At 38.2% G+C, this 21,549-nt stretch overlaps 3 protein-coding genes across 10 annotated transcripts in view; 2 read left to right on the top strand and 1 right to left on the bottom strand.

The window, feature by feature from the left end:
* Moe (moesin) overlaps positions 1 to 3,767 on the top strand; it is a 40,329-nt gene extending 36,562 nt beyond the window's left edge. For all 4 annotated transcript variants that reach the window (XM_022800112.2, XM_022800113.2, XM_086985522.1 and 1 more), the window contains one exon: positions 987 to 3,767. In XM_022800112.2, the coding sequence (XP_022655847.1) occupies positions 987 to 1,355 (369 nt within the window). In that variant the 3' untranslated portion in view covers positions 1,356 to 3,767. The remainder of the gene's footprint in view (positions 1 to 986) is intronic.
* On the bottom strand, positions 3,545 to 12,763 carry LOC111248202 (uncharacterized). Of its 5 annotated transcripts, none has more exons than XM_022800104.2 (14): positions 12,549 to 12,761; positions 11,965 to 12,175; positions 10,285 to 10,390; positions 9,765 to 9,955; positions 9,303 to 9,399; positions 9,036 to 9,195; positions 8,387 to 8,472; positions 8,091 to 8,246; positions 7,670 to 7,881; positions 7,466 to 7,570; positions 7,131 to 7,350; positions 6,397 to 6,593; positions 5,621 to 6,068; positions 3,545 to 5,475 (listed from the first exon to the last, which is right to left on the bottom strand). In XM_022800104.2, exons 1-14 carry the CDS (start codon positions 12,556 to 12,558, stop codon positions 5,299 to 5,301), a joined length of 2,376 nt encoding a protein of 791 aa, XP_022655839.1. In that variant the 5' UTR covers positions 12,559 to 12,761; the 3' UTR covers positions 3,545 to 5,298. The 5 variants fall into 5 exon arrangements, with proteins under 5 accessions (XP_022655839.1, XP_022655843.1, XP_022655841.1 ...); XM_022800108.2 differs by lacking the exon at positions 12,549 to 12,761 and adding an exon at positions 10,987 to 11,325 and having other exon boundaries at positions 11,965 to 12,106; XM_022800106.2 differs by lacking the exon at positions 12,549 to 12,761 and adding an exon at positions 10,987 to 11,380 and having other exon boundaries at positions 11,965 to 12,104.
* A 1,976-nt stretch (positions 12,764 to 14,739) lies between these two features.
* Positions 14,740 to 21,549, top strand: Exo84 (exocyst complex component Exo84). Its single transcript, XM_022799122.2, has 12 exons — positions 14,740 to 15,035; positions 15,951 to 16,106; positions 16,399 to 16,742; positions 17,100 to 17,291; positions 17,408 to 17,651; positions 17,797 to 17,900; positions 18,212 to 18,441; positions 18,577 to 18,644; positions 18,876 to 19,019; positions 19,252 to 19,382; positions 19,749 to 20,009; positions 20,163 to 21,549. Exons 1-12 carry the CDS (start codon positions 14,972 to 14,974, stop codon positions 20,304 to 20,306), a joined length of 2,082 nt encoding a protein of 693 aa, XP_022654857.1. The 5' UTR covers positions 14,740 to 14,971; the 3' UTR covers positions 20,307 to 21,549.

The following is a 21,549-nucleotide window of genomic DNA, read 5'->3' as shown; positions in this document are numbered from 1 at the left end:
ATTTATTGTAAATTAACAACAGGTTTGTAACTAGTATCTGGCTGTGCTATGCGAACGCCGTGAGACCCCGTGTAGTAGTTCTAATAAAGTAATAATGTAGCATAAAAAAATTTCAGGTTTTAGTAGAGGCCGATGCATAGGTTGTACGGTAAACCCGCATGAGCTCGTTAATGCCCATACCTAATGCGCTAATAAGCACCTTTTGCGTATATTTTTATTCTAGATCTCGCTTGTACGTACGCGACGAGATCTCTAATTAGTCCAAATTCAACTTTAGGGATCGGCTCATCCTTCGATGTTTTCGACTGTTCTATATAAATGCAGGATTATTGAAATTGTTTGTTAATTAGCTTGCATATATAGGCGACTGTACTAAAGATTAAGTATTCGTTTGTGTTGACTTGCATTTTTATACCGTTAGATACGTATCTAACGGTATAAAAATATATATAGGTACGTAAAATAATAGGTGTCAATGAACCTGTGTTTATGGTTTATTTATACGCTAGGGAGTTACCAGAGAGAATCTTTCAAGGTTTTACTCAATCTCTTCTTGGAAGCATCGCTTGCCCCACAGCAAATTCGGATATCAAAAGCACCGTTTAGACGAATGTGGTGATATGTTCTAAATTTTTTTATTTATCTGTACATGTATCTCTCGACCTTCTTAAAACGTTAAATGTGTTGTCGTCAATAAAGAATGAAAACATTGCGGCATCGTTCGCTAGACAAACAGACGCTCTACATCTTCTGCAGATTTTATTTTGCATTTTTGTTTGCAAAATTAAATGATATAAATTTAATGTCCTAATGCTCATATTTGTATATTGCTAAATTACAAAATGGGAAATTTTCGAAATTTTCAATTTTCATTATCTCTGCTGGCTAACCAGCGTACACAGAAGTCAGCTGGCAGCATTAACCATCCATAGCATACAGCATAGAATAATACCAAGGATTTTTATCTTTTCGGCGGCGCGTTACAGGTGGCCGCAGCTCTGATAGCCGCGTCGTCGACGCCCGATCACCACCACGTTGCCGAACACGAACATGATGAGCAGGACGACGAGACTACAGACATCCAGACGGGCGACCTTAACTACAGTGGTAGCAATGAACATATCCCACGACCGGAAGAAGAGCGTAATACCGAGATTAGCAAGAAGAAAACACTCAACGATCAGCTAACTACACTTAGCGCGGAACTGAATGAACTGCGTGAGGATAGTAAACTCACTCAGGAGGACCTACTGCATCAAGACAATCGCAAGAAGGGGCGTGATAAGTACAAAACCCTACGCGAGATCCGCAAAGGCAACACGAAGCGCCGTGTTGATCAGTTCGAAAACATGTAAGAGAGAGAAAACGATCCAAAAAGAAAATCTAACACTACGGGACAATTTCGATGGAAACAAGAAAAAAAAAACAGTCTTTTTGTAATAACAATTAACTGGGGAAATGAAAAACAAACAACCGGCGTAGATACATAACGTCATACGACTGTGACTGCAGTAATACCGCTTCTTATAAACGACGACAGAGTAAGCAATAGTGAAGACAGCAGCAGTATTCGTATTGAAGCATGTGTTCGAAAATTTCGAGCTGTGCAAAACGATAAAAGAATTAAAAGAAAAAACTGAAAAAATTACCGAGTCAACGCAGACGATCGCTCAGTGCGTAACTATTGTATACTCACATGCCGTTTGTAATTGGCCATTGTTTCCAGTTCCCCTGCCGTGTCCAAATTAATTTGAAGTTTTCGGCAGCTCGATTGACCTTGCTGTTATCCAGTCTACATACAATAGCACGATTCTATCATGAAGGACCACAAGCTTATGATCAAGAGCAAATGTTCTTGCGTGTTACAAAAAAAAACAGTTTTTACTTATGAATTGTTCTTTTTGCATGGAGATATAACCCTGCCGAGCCATAAGTTCCATCAGCACGTGCTTGTTTGCTAGCTATTTGGAAAAGAAGCATCTGCACTTATATGAAGTACAGAAGGGAGAGAGAGAGAGAAAGAGCGAGAGAGAGCGAGAGAGAGAAATTGAGGTAATCAATTACATCCTACGAATGTTAATGGCGATATACTACTGTTAATGATAAGAAGAAGATAGGGAGGTACGAAAAATGAAATACACGTACAACAGCGTACACGCATTGGAAAAAATCGATTAAGCTGTATCTGTTTTTTTCTCCAAAAATAGGATACTGTAAAATACGAGTCACGAGCAGCGTGAAGCGGTGTAATCCTATATACGAACTCCATACAAATGCAAGAGTTATATACTCTATAACTACTATTGTTATCGTTACCATTAATATAATTCGATTAAATATAAAAGGTTAAATAAAAATTAACAGACGAATTACTTAGCAGCACATTAAAAACGTTATAGGTAGCAGGCAATGCTATGACGATGCGAGAAAAAAGTTTTTCTTGAGTAATTTTTTAACAATGCATATAAACCAACATAAGTTATTATTATCACTGCGATACAGTGGGTTGGCCCATCCAGTTACGTTGCGTTGTCACTTCGCTTGTCCATAGTAGTCATTGCGTGAGACGTTCAAATAAAGGTACACTACCTTCGATTTCATAAATACGATAATAATTAGCTCCTACTGATGATTTACTGTTTTTCCATTAATACGATGGTGCATACATGGTACGCCAAAAAGAATGCTAACGGGTAATTGTTTTTCCCTCCTATTCGTTTGTACTAGCCTTCTAATTTGGAGGACTCTATTCCTAAAAACACATTAGGTGGTTCAATGAATTTTTTCGTTTTCGTTAAGTATAAGCAAATAAAAAAAATGTCGACTGTCTGTAATAACGAATGAATACTACAGGAATGCGTGATCAACGGTGATTAATTAAGGTAGTTGTTCAGTATCTGTCGTTTGTAGGTCCTATGCTAAGGACTTAACGTAGGGCTAACAACATGAAGTAAATATGGCAGAACAAGACCCTACTCAAGACTAAATGTAGGTCCAATGCGCAGAACTGTGCATAAAAAAGCTACAATTTTCGCGGGCTCCGCCGTACTTCTGTAGATTTATTCGGTTCTTATTTTGTCCTGACGTTTTTTTAACATTACCATACAGTTTAACCGTTCTAACCACTGTATGTGTTTCGAGAGAAATAAAATTGGCGAAAGTGATATTTTCGATCAACTGATGTAAACGGCTGCGACCAAGTAAACAGCGACAAAATTTAAAAAAAAAAAGAGAAAAATCAGAATACCAGCGCCTCATGGTGAGTGTCTACGACCGGCGTATTAACGATGGCGATTATCTGATTTCTGTAATATTGTTTTATTATTATAATTTTACTATGACGGGTACCAGCACTAGATAATAGGAAAGCGCGAGAGAGAAGCTGTTGATGTAAAGTAGGTCACAGTGGACAAATACGATTCCATACGGTCGTAATAATTAGTTTATGCTGATGAAGATTTGAAATCCAGATCCGGATGTTTACATGAAAAAGTCGAGAAATATTACTTTTGACTGAGCTGCAGACCATTGCAATGCGATTAGACATATCTCGAGATAAAGGGCAATACCCATACAGTTAAATAACGAAAAAAAAACAAACGGCAGAAAAACAGATATGAAGAAAAAACAAAAGGGCAAAATAAACGAGAGAAGACACAAGCGAGCGAGCGAGCGAGCGAGCGAACGGAACTAGAGCTAGCAAGCAGCGCAAAAAGGCAAATACATATGTTTTTATCTTAAAGTGATTGGTGACAGAACCATTAAAATCTGTGTTTTTATTGGTCTCTAGCAGTAGACGAAAATAGTAATTACCAAAAATAATAACAATACAAACAATAATAATAATCATATTTTTTAGATTAATGATGAGTACCATACAATCATTAAAGATAACTTATTTATCACACGAATCATGTAGCATGCACCTAAATGGCAACTAAGATTGATGGTTGAAATACACAAGCTCAGAAACGTTAATATGTTAAAATCAAGTACGTACCAAGCTCGAGTAAAATCATCAAATCGTCTTGATACGACTTCTGTTATTAGTTGATTTTCTTCACCTGCTCTTCTAGAAGGTCAGGTATAATGTAGGTTCTATTCAAATGAAGTGCAATCAATCTCAAATAGGGCTATAGTCGAAGTTTTTTAATGGTGTTTCTTGATGAACAAATGATCATAGGCGAATGTATTATAGCCGAACGTAAACTAGTCAAACACACTTCTATGTCTTGTAGAAAAACTTTAATGTACCGAAAATTATGTCTGCACTTCTCATCTCGTTCATATATCATTCGCCCATTTTACGATTGATAGTACCGTTGAGTTAGTAATATTGAATAGGCTGAACGTTTATTTTACATCTCGTATGCGTAATTCATCTGGTTCAGGTAATGTCAAGAGTGTAGACTGTTTGGTGATATAACGTCTTGATACCATTATACATTTTTGAAAAGCTACATGTGTCTACTATAAATAGGGCTCGATACAAAGAACGTTAATGTAACTACTTACCGATTACAGATTTAATCGGCTTAATGCTTTCATAAATCGGGATGCTAAATATGTCATATATGAAGTGCGCTTGATGTAAAGTAGTTCCCGATTATGTGTTAAAATTGTCGTTGGACATAATCATTTCGGCCCTTTGTATAATGCAGTATGTACATTGGGTCAATAGGTAGACTAGATTTTGCTGTAAATGAACGAATTTTAGTGATTATACTCAGTCTTCTGCCGCTCGCAATCTAAAGAACACAATAAAATCCCGGCATAGCTGCATGTTTGATTATTATGGGCTCTGTTAATAATTTGGGTAAGATCTAAATGTTTTTCGTGTAATCTATGAAGACTAGACTTATAACTAAGGCAAGTTTAAGATATATGAAGATTTTTTTTATTAAGGATGATGAATAAAATTTGTACATGATATTTTTGAGTTATGTTCTTAAATAGCTCTGTTTAACTTACTTCAATAATTACTCATTATTCCTAGTGACAGTGTGTGCCGCTCCATACCATTAACTAAATTTTCGTGATTGATTTTCGCAAATTATAATACATTCACATCATAATTCATCGAAGACATTTTCACAAACTTCAGATCATGAGTCGTGTAATCGTATTCAGCAAAACGTTTGTATTTACCCTATTAAGGCTTAAAAAGCCTTTCATACTCAATGCTTATCTCTTGATCATTGACAGCTACCATAGCATTGGAATAAGCTTAAAAAATGTTTCAGGACGATCTACACAATGCAAACGGTTTTGATATACATTCAACACAGAAGCTTCCTTTCACCAGGGTATAATGGACGAAGCTGGAACTAGGTCATTCGACAGTGAATGTGAATGCGGGAGTGGAACCATTACGGGTGGTTCTCTAGAACGTATCCCAGGAACTAACACAGTCGATTGAGGCATTAGGTGTGGTGGCATTCCGGGAGCGCCTAAGCCCAGAATTGCGGGATTGCTCTGGAACAACGACAGATTCATATATATAAGAACCTCAATCGAATGTCGCTACCAGGTCTGAGAAGTAATTTGTGTTCTAGTTCCATGTTATAGAGAGCTTGAAAAAATACTATATACTAAGGTAATTGTTAGAACTTAAACAGACCTGTCCAACTAGTTGTTGAATCCCATGCTCTCCATGTAAGTTTCTGTCTTCTGGTCCAGCTGCAGACGCGTCACCGGGTGAGATTTCTTCCTCGCTAACAGGAGTGACTGCGGAACCTTGACTCGATTCTTGAGCTCGTGCATCGTCAGGGATCGTTCCAATAATTCCGTGTTCCGATTTGATCTGAACCCCCCCGTAACCAGCCAAATGCACCATTTGCATGGTTCTTAGCATGGACATGGGATCTGTACCTGATTCCGTTGTAGGCAGTCTTTGTTCCATTGTTTCTAACGCACAACGTAGCACCTCACCTTGCTGACTCAGGTCTGTTGATGCCGCTCTTATTTCACGTGTGTTTTCATTCTGAAAAGAACGAATATTTTTGTCCATTTGGGTTGTCAAGGTATGTTCGCTTTGAGCGCCTGCGTGGGTCCCCGTAGCTTGTTGCCTGTACTCAAGAAGAAAGCGCGATTATATTATTATAGGAGCTAGTCACATTGGGCCTCGTTTGTGGAAACTAATTAAACTCAAATACAAATCTCTTCTTATTAAAAGCAAAAACGGTAATAAAAAATGACACGTTCACCGAGGTTTGCGACCTACTTGCGATTTATGACTGCGTTTTCAAAGCTTTATTAATTTATTAAACGTCAGAGTTTGGATTTAGAGGGATACAATCTATCATGCCATTACTGTTAACCATTATAAACAATGCGATAATCTAGGGTTTTTTTACCCGAAATACTGCACCTTGTTGAATTAAAATAAAAACATACTCGGTTGATTTAAGTGCTACGAAAGCAGCTGCTTCATTATGAATACGCATATGTGTTTTGAGTAGATTCGACGTGGTGAAGCCCTTCTGACAGACGGAGCACACGTGGGGGCGACGACCAGTGTGTATAAGCACGTGCGTGTTCAAAGCAGATTTTTGGATAAAACCACGGCCACAAAATTCGCATAGGTGTGGAGCCTAAAAAACCAAAGAGAAGAATTCATAACCACAATGTGTTCCAAAAAGTCTATATTTATGCTCATGTTCTGTCACGTAGATGCTACTTATAGGTGTTATAGACGGTATAAATATGAAGACAGGCACCAAGTCAAGAAATGCCCTAATTTTTTATTTAGAAAGGACTACTGTTGCACCTTTCTAAATAAAACGTTACCTTTGGACCAAAAAAAATACCTGCAGGAAATCGCAACAGTTATCAAATCATTACATCGATCGTTCAAGCATTGTATACTACTTCATAAACACCAAAACGGAATTTCACTATTATTTATGATTTATGTCCTTACTACCAATCCTCTTATAATTTACAATATAGACTTGCTCGAAACTATTTTGAGAAATTTTGGGAATAGGAGTTAAATGGGAATTTCAATTATGTGTTATCCAATTTTACGGCTCTACTACGTAACACTCACAAGGAAACATTTCCTATACCTTACAGCTTACAACAACCAATCAAATCCGTAAAGTAATCCTGTGTGACTGCCGCCTTACCTCTCTTGTGTGCGTCCGTATGTGATCTGTAAGAGTGGAGCTTTTAGCAAATCCTCGTCCACAGTGTTCACAGATGTATGGTAGCTCACCAGTATGTAACCGTTCATGATTTTGTAGATGTTGCCGCTCACGAAAACGAAGTGGGCAGTAACTGCATGGATGGGGTTTTTCTCCAGTGTGGGTCATTTCGTGCCGCTTCACACACTGCCGGGTGTTGGTCCTAGAAAAAAGCATTTGGTGAATATTTCACATTCATTAAACATTGGATTCCATCAGTAAAAGAGAAGCTTAGACATATCATACCATTAAACGTATCGTAAAAAACTCATACATACATGTAATCACAGTACTGGCACTTGAAACGCTTTCCGCCAGGTACCATCGGCGCGGATAGAGGACGGCCCCGCTTTTTCGGTGGAATGTTTGGGTCTGGCGGAGGTCTATAATGAGAAATAATTCCATCACAGAACCCCAGTGGCATTACCAAAATTGCTTTTTGACTTCTTAACTTAAAAACCTAGCCAATGATGGATGCTTACTTTGTTTTCCGTCGTTTTTTAACTGCTACAGGAGCTATAGTCGATCCTTCGTTAGTGTCTGAGTCCAGTTCGGCCTGGTCATTTTTCGCGGGAGTAGGCTCTTGTTTCACCCTTCGTGGTCTTCCACGACTGCTTTTGATGGTTTGGCTTTCGGAACACTCCTCTTCGTCGACTCCATTTCTCGTCGTCGACGCGAGGTCCTTGAGGGACACCTATAATCGAGCACAGAAATATGTACCGTTAAATTTACTTTAACGCAATCAGTTACAATGAGTGTTTCTTTAGCTCTCCATTGTGATTAGCGAAATATCCCTTTCAAATACTTTCGGCACTCATTAATTCGAAACTGGTTTACGTGTATCGTTCATGTGTCATATAATTCTGCTTTTTTTTTCGCAAGTATATTCGTATTGGCATTTACCTTAATAACTATGCGTTCAACAGCTGGATTCTTACGAGGTCTTCCACGTTTCCTTCGAGGCGGTTCGCCAGAGTCCTGCGATTCTGCCGAGAGGATTTTGCCGTTTTGTTGCTCAGGCGAAACGTCAATGTGTACCACGCCATTGACTCCTCCTTCCTAAGAACATTGTTATCGATTTGGAAGAGTTATCTGGGGGAACTTAGAAAAATTATGAGGCAACGAAGGAATTTCTTTGCAGGTACGTATTCACTCCAACAGATACAAAACATTAATAGAAGAAATTTTGCTAGACTCACTTGGTCCCCTTCTTTTTCGACGGAATCTTCCTCATCAGGTTCATCATTTGCCAAGTTCCGTACACGATCCTGTAGCTTTTCGAAATCTAGCATGGGCCGTTAAAAACCAAACACAACATGTCTTTGAGATCACACGGTGCCAATTGATGCAGCGTGCGATAAGCGTTAAGCACTTATTTAAATCTATTGTGCTCAGAAAGTTGAATCAGGTATCAGCAGCTCTAGATATAGTACACAATCATGCATAGAAATAAACTGCGAAGTTAGGAGAAACAAATAGGCTAGATGGTCAAGTCTGCACAGGCATCACGACTCGACAACAAAATAGGTGAAGCGAACCAGCTTTAACGTGACGGCGGACTTGTAGAATAACTATGGTTATTATTGCGAATCTAAGCTGAGCAGCTCTTCTTATAACTCACTCACGGATACCATTCTGAATATCTAGAGCCACACAAATATGTGGGATTTTTCTGCTAGAAGTTTGCATTAAAGCTTGTAGATTTTAGCTTTGCTCTTCATTACTTTAACGATGACGTACTGAGATGATTAAGCATACTCTATTCCTTTATCCGCAACGTTGTACGCTTTAAACAAGATTGAGGTTGTTTATCTTTGCTTGGTTCTAACCACGATAGTGTTCGCTCACCTTCTATAAGAGCTGGCGAGTTTGATAGAAGCTCCTCCCACAGTTGGGCGATATCGAACGCTTTTCTCATTGTTAATTCCCCTCGCTCAGCCAACAGCCGACGACGAATTTCTCCCGAACGAATTCCGGCAATCAGTTGATCTCGGAGACGTTCACGAATCTGTCGTGTTATAGAGTCGTTACCTCATGCTTTCTATAGGTAGTTAAACCCTATATAAAATGGATATAAATGGATAATTGAAAAGAAATTCAAACAGAAAAACAAACCTTCGGAAATCCACAGGCTCGGCCAAGCTGTTTGAGATCTCGTATATAGTCAGAAATCGATTCATTTGGCTGCTGGACCCGGCGGAAAAAGATCAGCCTATATTAAGCGACAGGAAAAGAACTAATGTTAGTAATAAACTCCGAAATTTCTACGCTAACCTAAATGCGCTTATAAAAATATAACGTTATAACCAGAAGGACCAGCTGAATCAGCTCACCGGGTTTGCAGAATGTGGTTTCTAAGATGATTCAAGAAACCACAAAAACAGTATGACATCTAGCATTGTAACAGTTTCGGCTATCGGATTGGCTAACAATCGGGCAACTTATCTTTTATAGACACCTAAAACATGAGGTGTTTATTAGAATATATTTTACTGTTAATTTAAGTATATGGATAACATGTATGTTATAGTTTAGCTGTTGACAAAAAAAAAAGAGCTGTGCTTTGAAGAACGGTACCTTTTGATGGCGGCTCCATCTTCATAATGAAGCGCTACTCTTAGTGCTTCAATTGCGTCTTCTGCCGTTAGCTCGCACGACTTCGCTTCATCCGGCCGATTTTCGTTTTCGGCTTGAGACCTCTTGGACGCCAAAGCTTCGTTAAGAATGCTGCAAACTGTACTGCCGCCCCGACGTCTCAAAATTGAAATCTAAAGAGGATGAAAAAACTTAAGTAGGCCTAAAGCAACAATCTATTGTTTTCATAAAGCCGCTGTATATCATCGTCATATATGCAATTATTTTGCAGTTGATTTTTAAAAAGCCTTCAAGTACAAATGAGGACTGTGCCTCTGATACCCACCAGCTCTAAATTGTTTGGGATTATGCATACCTGTTAAATTATTAATTTCATAATCGTGTCGATGGTAGAAATTCTCTTTTTGAGCTTACGATGTATATGATCCAAAAGAGCTACCGAACGGTAGCTTGTCATCATATTTAAGAAACAAGTTTTAAGGATTAATTAAACTATACCAACCTTCTGTTTGTTATCAACGATGTTGTTTGCCTTGAAGAAGCAATCTAGAATAATCTCGTAGCTTGGCCAATCTAACTTCGCAGGATCAAATGCCATCAGCTTCGCGCTACAATAGAAATAGATTTTAGAAAGAGTTTATTCAGAAGAGGGACACCTAAATGATGCACGTGTATGAAAAACTTTTATCATCAAGAGACGCTGTGCAACTGAAGTCATATGATAATCCAGGTTTTCAGACCCAGCTAGGCTTTATGATTTTTTAAATTCACGAATTTTAGGATTCTCTATGTTTTCAAAGTAAAAAAAAACATACTGGGAAAGACAATGTTGCTGTTATTTCACTGTTTTGACTAGGAATTATTTAAAGTTGAAAGAAAAAGGTGTAGGAATAAGCGTGTACCGATTTTGGCCATGTACGAAAGATTACAACAGATATATTTTTCGGACCAAAAGGCGGTGATTAAATTGTATATGCAAAAAACGTAAGGTTCTATTTGGGAAGTATAATAATAGGCTCACAGCTAAACTCAAGGTAGAAAGGAGGTACGCATACAGTCTTATTCTCTCACATATATCGAGTATTGATACTCGTTCTTGCCGAAATTATAATAAATCTCAAAGGTACTCGTAATGTGACCCATTTCAAAGGGTTTTAGGTGTTGTTTTATTATAGGATTCGTTGTAAATACTTCACTTACTAACATTTCATTCTTGTCTGGAGAACCGAAAGCGGGTCGGCCACTTTTCGGGGCATTAATCACGGATCCAGTGATCTCGAATTTGTCCCGAATCTTGTAAATGGATCGTCGTGAAGGTGGAGAGGTTCCAAACTCCTTAGCCCACTTTTCCCGAACCTTTTCGGCGTTCTCGGTCTTCTGGTATTGCTCAATAATCTATTGTTGCTGTTCGATACTTAGATTGCCCGCCATGATTATGTAGTTGTTTTGGTGATTTTATGAGAAAGAAGCACTTACCACAAGTGCTCGAAGATGTTGAAGTCAAATCGATGATGCTCACAATGGCGCCACACATAAAGGTGCTCTACTCATCATACATAAGATACGCTGTAAATCGTTTACGGAAGCTGGTCTTTCCTCTAATTTTTCATACATGTATAATAACATTCAGAAATAAAAACTATGTATAAGATTAAAATAATAAAAAATAGAAAAACTTCAACAGAAATATATGAGCCGTGGTTTAGCAGTAACGGCACCTACGTGACTTTGGCGAGTCCGTATGTAGCTACAAACAAGCATACTTGAACGCTGCGACGTACCTTACTTTATTACAAGTAAAACATCTGTTTGGATACAAATAGCAGAAAATGATTTGGTATTACCTCAGACACCATTTCTTACACAGAGAAAAACAAACCATTCATCGGTATGGCGTATTTCAAAAACAAATTGATAATTTGGCTCAAGTGTAACTAAATTTTGCCAATGTTATTGACGTAAATGTGCTAATGTACATATAACCCTTTTAGCATGCCATAAAGGGAATAGTTTATGACAAATATTAGAATCTATCGGAATCATAATTATTTCGTAAATAAGTAACGAATTGTAAATATTTAACCATAAATATCAACACTGTATGCGTACATCCTCGCCCACCCATCTTTTAACTGTAACTGTACTCCCTTTCCTAACTGATATTCGTGACGAATTAACTTACCTAATTTCAGCAACTGAATTTTCAAGGTTATCAATTGTGTTATCAATAGTTTTCTCGTTACGGCGTGCTCCACAGTCTTTCATCGATGACGAAGATAACGGCGGTAACAGATTCTTTTGGGCCCCAGAACTTTCTGGTTCAACGTTGTTTACTGATACTTCATTTGTTACATCTTCGCTCCCAGAATTAATTTCTTTTTCTGCTCGTTGCTCTAGAATTAAAAGAAAATTAGCTCTTCAGGAGTTATTTTGATCATTAGCGCGGTATATTTATTGTTCCCGGTAGTAAACACAACACGTCAGTTACAATTCATTGTTCATATTTGTTGCTAAAGTAGACTTTTGTGTCAGTTTCAGAGCGTTGATACAATCTATGGAACGTGTTTGTAACTTATTTAAGCTCTTTTTGTTAACTCATTAATTAATTTTCTAAATTTAGTTTTGACTGTAATGTCGCAACTGCATCTTAGCACCTGTGCTTTCAATATGTCATTAGGATATAATCAAAAATTACTCCATTATGTATTATTTTTATTATTATTTATATCAATTTATTTTATAGGAACTTTTCCGAGTGCTAATTACCGTCCTCCATTCTTGTTTCCACTGCGGTTCGTTTCCAGTCTAGTGTACAGGAATCTAGTCGACTAGCACACACGTTTGAGTTTTAACAATGAAAAATTTCCATGGCAAGACTCAGTGTTCTGTCACACATATACGCTACTAACAAATTCGTAGCCACAGCTGCCTTCCGTCTTTCAGAACATTCGTCGATTTATAGCCATAGGAAAGTCCCCGGGATACATAAAGCGAATGCATTGCTGTCTGGGATTTCTATAAAACTGTTTAACTAAATTGCGATTGCGCACACGGGTGCCGCCGACAGATGAGAGAACTTTTTAGAACTTGAATGCTTTGATGTGGTGGATTTTACTGGGTCTTTAAAAGAAAATTGAGTTTCAAGAAACTTCCTGTAATTTTTAGTTCTTGACATTGAACGTATTGATAAGCTAGTAATTTTTGTTAAAATTTATACAATCTTTAGAGGCCCATTTTCTTTGGATGAAAGCCCATCCGTTTGCTTTGATTTCTTGAAAATGACGGGCTTCGAAGTACTTGTCACACTTCGCTTTATAAAGCGAATTTTAATACTTGAAAGTTATTTTTATTTGATTAATTGAAAATAAATACATTAACGTCCGCAAACTGATGGTGATTATATTCGTATATAATTTGAAATGAGAATGAGTTTTTAATGATTAATAATGATCTTTTTTTGTATTTCTGTTCCGTTATTTGATATTACATTACTGAACATTACAGTCGGTGAATGATTTATTTATTGGATTATGTTTTCGGAAAGTTCGGTAAACAAGATGAGAAAATGACGCAGAAAAATTATGTCAACAAATAATTTTATATAAACTTACACTCTGCTGTAAATGGCGCTTCTCTATCTTCAAATAGTCGAAACGATATTCAGATCAGACTTTAAATAAGTGCTAAAAAAATTGAGAAATTGCTATATACTTTATCGTAAAGTTGTTTAAATGGTACCTTAGTAAAATAATTATTATTTTGGACAAAACAGTTTGCGATCTCGACGTTAAATTAACGTATCTAAATAATGTAAAATCTATTTTGACACAGATTGCAAATCATTACACGATTTGAGTTTAGATCGGCACAAGTATAATGGAAAATAAGTGGTTTGAGTCTTCAGTACGTTTCAGAAGGCGGGCCTCCTACACGTAACGGAGCGTGTCTGCGCTCACTTTGACCGTCGCACGTGCCCCTAGATACTTGCCCCTGGAGAAATTTGTCGCTGAGATATAAAGGCATTTTTCATTGATCTTTTCGACACTCGTCGAAAACCATCATCGTCGATCACCACTTGTCAGCCTCTTTATGTAGCATAACACGTAAAACCAATTGTTGTGTTCATTACACAGGTGGTCTTATTAGCAATTTGGGTTGTACAATGTATTAAATACGTAGGGGAACCCAGACATTTTTGATCTATTTGAATCTGTGAGCAAACGTAGCGTGCATACATCTAAAGCACACCTATTTTGTGTTACTCTTACTTGACTGTTAATAAGTTATGCAATTATTATTACATTTATTTTCATACTTTTCTAAACAGATAATTTTTCTATCAAAAACCCATATTCTAGTACGTAAATCTATTCTTTACAGTTGGCCTTGCCATGGTATTAGTTCACAGCTGTTGCAGTGGTAACAAACGCTCCGACTTGCAACCATATTGTTTGCGTGCTTGCGTACTTAAAATTCAATGAACCTTTTAAACAATATTTATCTCTTCATTCTAGCTCAGATAAGCTTGGTCTGTGTGAATATCGTTACGCTCGAAATGAATACCTACTACATGGAGCACTAACTATACCGGAGTATCCGTCCGGGAATGTTAGGGTCCTCCTGAACTCGTAATACATCTGATTTCCAAAGGATAGCTCCAATTCAGACTTCATACTCTGTAGTATCGTAAGATTATTACAACAATAAACAGTGCTCAATTTTTTATTGTACGTCATCATCTAGGTACAAATTGTCTTGTGCTTAGGGCCCAATGCAAAAACATTGACGCAAATCTACGTACTAGCAAAATACAGCCCGAGTTTTTCAATCGAAATCTAACTCGCCCTAATGACCCGCGAGCCCTTTCCATCCGATTGTCAAAAGCCTCGCAGTTGCAACATGGCGGTCGCCGTTTGATGTCTGCTCGATCGTCCGTCAGTTAAAGCAGCTCATATGGGTGTTCCCTGTAATGTGTATCTGTACGTTTGAAATGTTGGAAAATTCGAACAGCTATACCACTCAACTAATCTAAAAATGTGGTTATATTAATTATTTCTATATTAACATTAACTCCATATACCCAAAACCGATAGCCAAACAAATTTCTTGTACTTGTGTGTATTTGTTGAGAACCTGTGGCAGACATTAGAAGAACAGCGGCAAATGTCATTATAACCAAAAGTGACAAAATGGACGAACTGGAAAGTACCAGTGCTCAAAAGTTCTCCCAACTGAGTTTCGACCCTGAAAAATGTAAGCTATAATGTAATGCGAATAAAAATTTGATGAGGTAAACGGGTAGTGGAGTTCATTACCGTTCATAAATCAAAAAAGAGAAATGCCAACAATATTGAAAATACACTGCACAGACAATAACAGAAAGGCATCACATTCGTATGTAATAGGCAAACCAATGTTCTTTGTTGGCGTATTTTTCAGTCTAGAAGTACTTACTGATGGCATTAACCGAACGTGTCTTATTTGCACTTTAGCTCAACTCAGCATTGATAAACACACTTCAGGCGTGATACTTTGGCGTTGATTTTTATATGCAAAAAGAAAGTCTGTCTAAAACTAATAGAATGAGGATACTGAATTACAGTTTGTTAAAAGCCTAGTATATGGGCTGTTCGTTGCGGTAGAGCGTAAAACTTCCTAGAACTTCTATATTAGTCTATTATTATTTCTTTTTGAAGAAAAGCTTCAGGTCTTTTTACGAGCTCTTAAGCACAGCAACATAGTTAATTGCAAAAGCTTTACCTTGTTTTAGCTTCCGCAGCTTTATTAAGTTACTTGGTTATTGGTCGAAAACATATAATAACAGTAGGTGTATTCGTACTGAGAGAACTTGCATCAAATATGGTTTATTTTATATCAAACTATAACATTGCTTACGTTGGACTAGGTTTGATTGATACATTGTACATGCTTTTCAAAATGGCGCCGAAGCTTACTAGGCCATTGAAATCTTGCTAGGTGCATCCAATCACGGTGACATGGGAATGGATATACTGTGCAAAGGTGACTATGTATTGATACGCAGTCGGGAGTGGGCTGGGGGTTTACTATGGCTGACAGACAATAAAGCTGATTTTTTTCCAGAGCATATATTGCTGGCATGTCAAATTAGCCATGTGTGTATCTATGTGTAATCTATTGCTGCACTAGATGTATCGGGCATTGTGCAGCGTGCTGGAACAGTGGAAAGAATCCTTCAAGAGAAGCAGGCCGTCCTGAATCTTCAAGAACAGACTAATCATCAACTTAAGAAAAATGTCTATGACAACTATAAGCAATTCATCGATACCGCCAAAGAGATTTCATGTAAGTACAAACCCAAAAGTAAATCCTTCGTTGTGTCCTCTACTAGAGCTATTTCGTCTCTAGATGATTATTATTGTGATTGTTGCAGTGTTTCACTATATCCTTAGGTTCGAACGCTTAATCAGCCGAATTCTTCTATGAACAAAAAATAATGAACTAGACAAACTTCCTGTCAGAGAAGTCATGAGCTTAAGTGGGCCGCTATGGATTTCACATTCAACTCGAATCTTAAGTATACAGTATCTTAATAACTGACAACCGATTAATAGCAGGCCCCAATGGTACATTATAGATGTGGCGAGCGAGATGCACCAACTCCGCGATATGTTACATCGCCAGGAACAACTGCTGCATGCTATGACAGGATTATCAATCGTACAACACAAAGGCGGCAAAGCCGGTATTCAAGGAGATCTGTTGGCCGATGACGGACCTGACCACGTGGACCACAAACGTAATCAGACCGCCATTCAGGGGGACCAAGATAATCACTCCGGTGGACCCGGGAACCGCAAGGAAAATATATCGTTTCTCCTTGAAAAAGTTGAAGGGGTGGCTCGATTATTGGATGGTAGTGACAAGACCCTAATAAAGGCAGGAGAAGCTATTCTTCTTGAACGAGACGATTCCGTTAAGGTTTGTTTAGCATTATCTGCAGATTATGACGTTCCGATTAGAGCCGTTATGGCCGTTTTGATTCGTTGACTCGTGCAAAGTAGTTTTCGACACTCACCCATAAAACTATTTGGCTTTTGGGGAATGTAAATTGTTCAAAATTTAATAATGGCGCCCTCCCATTGTAGCAGCCATATCGTCAATTCAAGCATTAAACTTACATTGAAATTGAACGATTTACTGAAAATTTTCCGGAGCACAACCGTGTGGGAAATAGTTTAACGTTTGCCGCAGAGGTGTTACCGAAATGATGAAGGTGTTGAAATTGTTATGAAGATCACCTAATTTAGTCTGATTTATTGTCCCTTGAATTTTCAGGTTTATATTTGTCTTTTAACGGATTCACTTCTGGTGGCGGATTTACTTCCTGTAAAGCGGGGTACGATTCAGTATCGCCTTCGATGGGTATTCGAACTCGATTCACTGGCGGCCGTCGACGCCAATGCGCCATCACAACTGAAAATGCTTGTCTTTCCACAGAGCATACTTCTGCAGATGGAGTCGCTTCAGGTATATCACAGACCCTACTTCTAATTTAGAAAAAAAAAACGGTCAGCTACGTCTTTCTACCTTTCAGATTAACAATCTAAGGCGTTGTTTTGTCCTTTACGTATTTGTTTACACAGGAAAAGGTGTCATGGATAGAAGCAATTCGTGCTGCGAAACAGCAGAAATTGTCGCGGCAAGCAGTGGCAAACTCGCGACTTGCGCAAGATTACCCGGGTTTGGCACTGGCATTAGGTCAAGGTGAACCTGATGAAGAGGGTGAGGGTACCCCAATGCCTGATTGGCTTGTCGATCTTCCTGATGACCTGGATATTTGTATCGCAGAAAGAAATTTTGAGCAGGCTGTCAGATTGCTACAAAAAGGTAGGGTTTACACACCAGTGGCTCAACCGAACTTTTTTTCGTTTTTACAAAATGTTGCAATAAAGGCCAAAACTAGTGCCTTGCGTGCTTCTCTTTGCCGTACAGGAACAAATAACAAATTTGATCCTTTATCTGAATTCTTTAGCTCAAGACTATTGGCCCACGCAGGAAGGCGATACGCAGGAAATATCCAATTCAGCCCGTGACGTTAAACTGAGAATCGATAAGCGCCATGAGCAGCTAGTCAAGGTGTAGCGCTTTAACTACTATTTGTCTAAAACGCTTTTTAAGTGCCGATTACTCCATCATAATTTCTATCTATTAAGTATCGTCATTCACTCTCTTGCCATAAATGTGCTCTGAAAACGATCAGTTACCTGCATCCCATCTAAATTGTAGCTAATCCAGACTAAGATTGTATAAGGGTTATAGGGCATGTAGATACATATACATCTTCTAATTTTGAAAATCAAGTGAGGATAATAGCAAAATACATGTTTTGAATATAAGCATAAGTTTGAATATAAGGTAACCTGACTTGTTTTTGCAAAGCAACGCAGGTGCTTTGTGGTGAGTTAAGTGCTAGCGGTAGCGGTTCGTTGCACGGTGGGCCCCGGGCAGCGAAATGTGCTGTTTCTTTGCTTATTCAATTGGGTCGAGCCTCGGTGGCGGCCCGACTATTCCTCGAGCATCGAGCCACATTACTTCGTAGCAACACAAAGAGTCAGAGCTTGCACGCCGAAGGTGCGCTAACGCTGTACGTTAAGAGAGTCTGTGGAGTATTTTTCAGGTCAGTTGTGCAATATATGATGGCAAATAGTCTTTACCGTATTGATTCCATTTTGTTTCATATTACGTCAAACCAGTACTCCGTTTCAAGCTGCTTGTCAAACATGAAACTAGACTATGATATATTGTATTTCAGTCACATGGCAGAAACAGGTCGTCAGTTCCAAAAAGCCTTTATTCCTCATTCAACAGCTATAGCCTCTGGTGAGTTCATACTATGTATACTATTTGATCTGCACAATCAAACATGATGAAATTGCAGTAAATTGCACTGATTATTTGATGATTTCCTAAGGTCCAAGCAAAGCTTAAATGCTGTCTAAGTCTGCAACGTTCAGTTGATCAGTACTTTATATTCTAAACTCACTTGTAATAACATGTTTGGCGATTTTTTTAATATGTTTATCAACGTACATTGTCTTACTTGGTGATTAGCTCTGATAAGTTGGTGCCGCTCGCAGTTGGTCTGGTTCGTTCAAATGCTTTCCCGTCAGCTGTTCACCCCTCAAACGCAGCTGTCAGCGGTTGCCGAAGCGGTCGCGATCTGCCGATCAGCCTGCCACGCGCTAAACGAAATCGGTGAGTTAAACTATAATTTACTGGAGAAGCCAGAATTGTTCTTCGCCTTTAGAAATAAAGGCGTGTTAATCATGTGATGAGAGGTTCCTCTCGCCTGATCCTAAATACGAGTTATAAATGAGCCTTTCAGGTCTAGGAAAAATTAGTTGTTTTTGTTGTTGTTATAGAAATCGGTCCTGGAGTTACTCTTGTTATATCGAAAATTATTCGCGTGTCTTTCGTGTATTTAAAGGTCTAGATTTCGAGTTTGTTCTAATGCGAGCTCTCCGCCCAGATCTCCAGAGATGCATAACCGATGGGCGAGATAAGATCCTCGAGGCCATTAAGCACCGGGCAAGTGAAGACGTTTGGAAACCTCAAAAGGTTTGCTGAGGTTCATAACGATTGATCAACAATACTCAAACCTGTAAAAGCTAAACGTTAATAACGGCCACGTTCACGGACGAAACTATAGAATTAAAAAGAAAAGTAAACATAAAATAGAGACCATTCAACGCGATTTTTTCGAAATTTGTTACAAGAAATTATTCAATAGATACTTTATTTGTTTGTATGGAATTGCAATAAATGTAATTCACGTAAATTAAGCATTCTAATAAAGTTACAAAATTTTAATTACAAACACTATTGAATATTCAAGAGGGCGTTCGGCGGTATTTATTTCTACTTACTTAATAGCCGAGCATAATTATAGTTTTCCAATCGGGTTTTGGATTCGTACACGTACAGATCGACGACACATGGCAGGTGTCATTGGAACGCATCGGCCTTCGAATCTCTGTAGAACAGCTGTACGACGATGCGTCTATGACGTACCTAACAAACAATTCAATAGCATTCGCCAAGGCTCTGCTGCTATTTACTGGAGACACGATAGCGTTGCTGGATAGTCCCTCGCACGGCCTTATCGCTTCCGCCCTCCGAGATGTCGTGGCCGCGCATCGTCGACATATAGCTAATGCCCTCGCCACCACGAAGCTTAAGTCCGATGTAAGTTAGCCGAAGACTAGATAATCATGGGCTTTTGTTAGTGAGTATTGGATCTGACTAATGTATAGATGTTACTATCCGTTCGTTCGGATGTCTTAAAGAGAGTGCTGTTCTAGCAACAGTGCATAACGATGCTTCATGCGTGTGTTACAGATTAAGTTTATACAGCGGAACGAAGTATTCTTAGCTACCGATTTGGCAAAATCAGTGGAACGGAGATGCCAACAATCCGCCCAGGCTTGTCTGCTTTGGCTTAACATACGGTCGGCGTTTGATGATGAATCACAGAAGTTTTAAATGGATACTGTTCATTTTCGCTACTATGTCATTATTCATTGTTTTTATTTTGTGAAGCTTAGCAACATATGGTTAGCTTTATATAGTAAAAACGGTGCTGTGACTCAACAATAACCCCGATTTTTACAAAATAATCTAGAATTTATTTTAATAAATGCTGGCATTATGACGGGGAGTCAAATATTAGCATTATTACCATGGTTTTCTAATGGTATGCAAGTAATGACAAATGAAATCCTCGTCGTACGTCACCCATCGACGAAGATAAAATTTTAAGTGCCTGTACGTTACAGTTTGGAATGATAAGTGGTATTACGGTCTACTGACCGTAAATGAAGCTAAGTATGGATACTATTCTAAATAATGAAGATTCTCTACACTGTATGATAAACGACATTTGGCTAAAAATTGCCAGTTCGTGAGGTTTACTGTTTCACTTGACCTCGTTAGTGACTTTGCAATATAGATTATGTAATTATACAGGTATGATTTTCGAACTTCAATCTTGTTTAGCTGTGCTATCGAACTGGAAATGAGCAAGTACCAGTTAAGTAATTTAAGGCTATAATGCTCCGAAGTACCGTAGGGCTAACACAAAAAATGCGGAGTATTTCAACGAACGTATGTTTGCTAAACAGGCATAAAGAAAGTACGAATTGAGTGTCGTAATTAAAAAAGTGGAAAATACGATATATATTATGATAAAAATACCGTTAATATATTGTTTTTATCCAAATATTCTATATAAATTAATCTATAAATAGTCGTTATTACGTTATTATTTGAAACAGATAGGATTTCTTATATTCGATTGCCCGGTCTCACGGACAATCTTTAAGTCACTGTAATTTTGATAAAAAACGTTCATTGCAGATTTATGCGAGTCCTCTTCGTCGACTAATTGTAGAATACCGTTCCTTTTGATTTTAACGCGGGAGAATAGTACAACATTACAGGTTGTATATTCTGTTGCACCTTGTCACAAGGTCTGGTCTGCTTGCTGAAATGAAAATCACATCGAAGAAAATTTTGGTTTCATCTTTGGGTTGGCCCATATCTGCGGCTCGCATGGAAGTGAAGGCGCCAGCCATTTTTTAAGCTATATATACATATATGTGGTGGGTGGGTCGCAATATAATAAAGTGGGACGAAAAAGTTAATATTTGCAATGCAAGTAGACGTGAAATATCGGTGGCACATCTGCGGTAAACAGTGAATAAAACGTAATCTCCTTTTTTGCGAA

The sequence above is a fragment of the Varroa destructor genome, unplaced genomic scaffold (assembly GCF_002443255.2).
Source record: "Varroa destructor unplaced genomic scaffold, Vdes_3.0 BEIS01000003.1, whole genome shotgun sequence".
Lineage (NCBI taxonomy): Eukaryota > Metazoa > Arthropoda > Arachnida > Mesostigmata > Varroidae > Varroa > Varroa destructor.
Note: the sequence above shows the minus strand (reverse complement) of the source record. Positions and strands in the feature narration are given on the sequence as shown.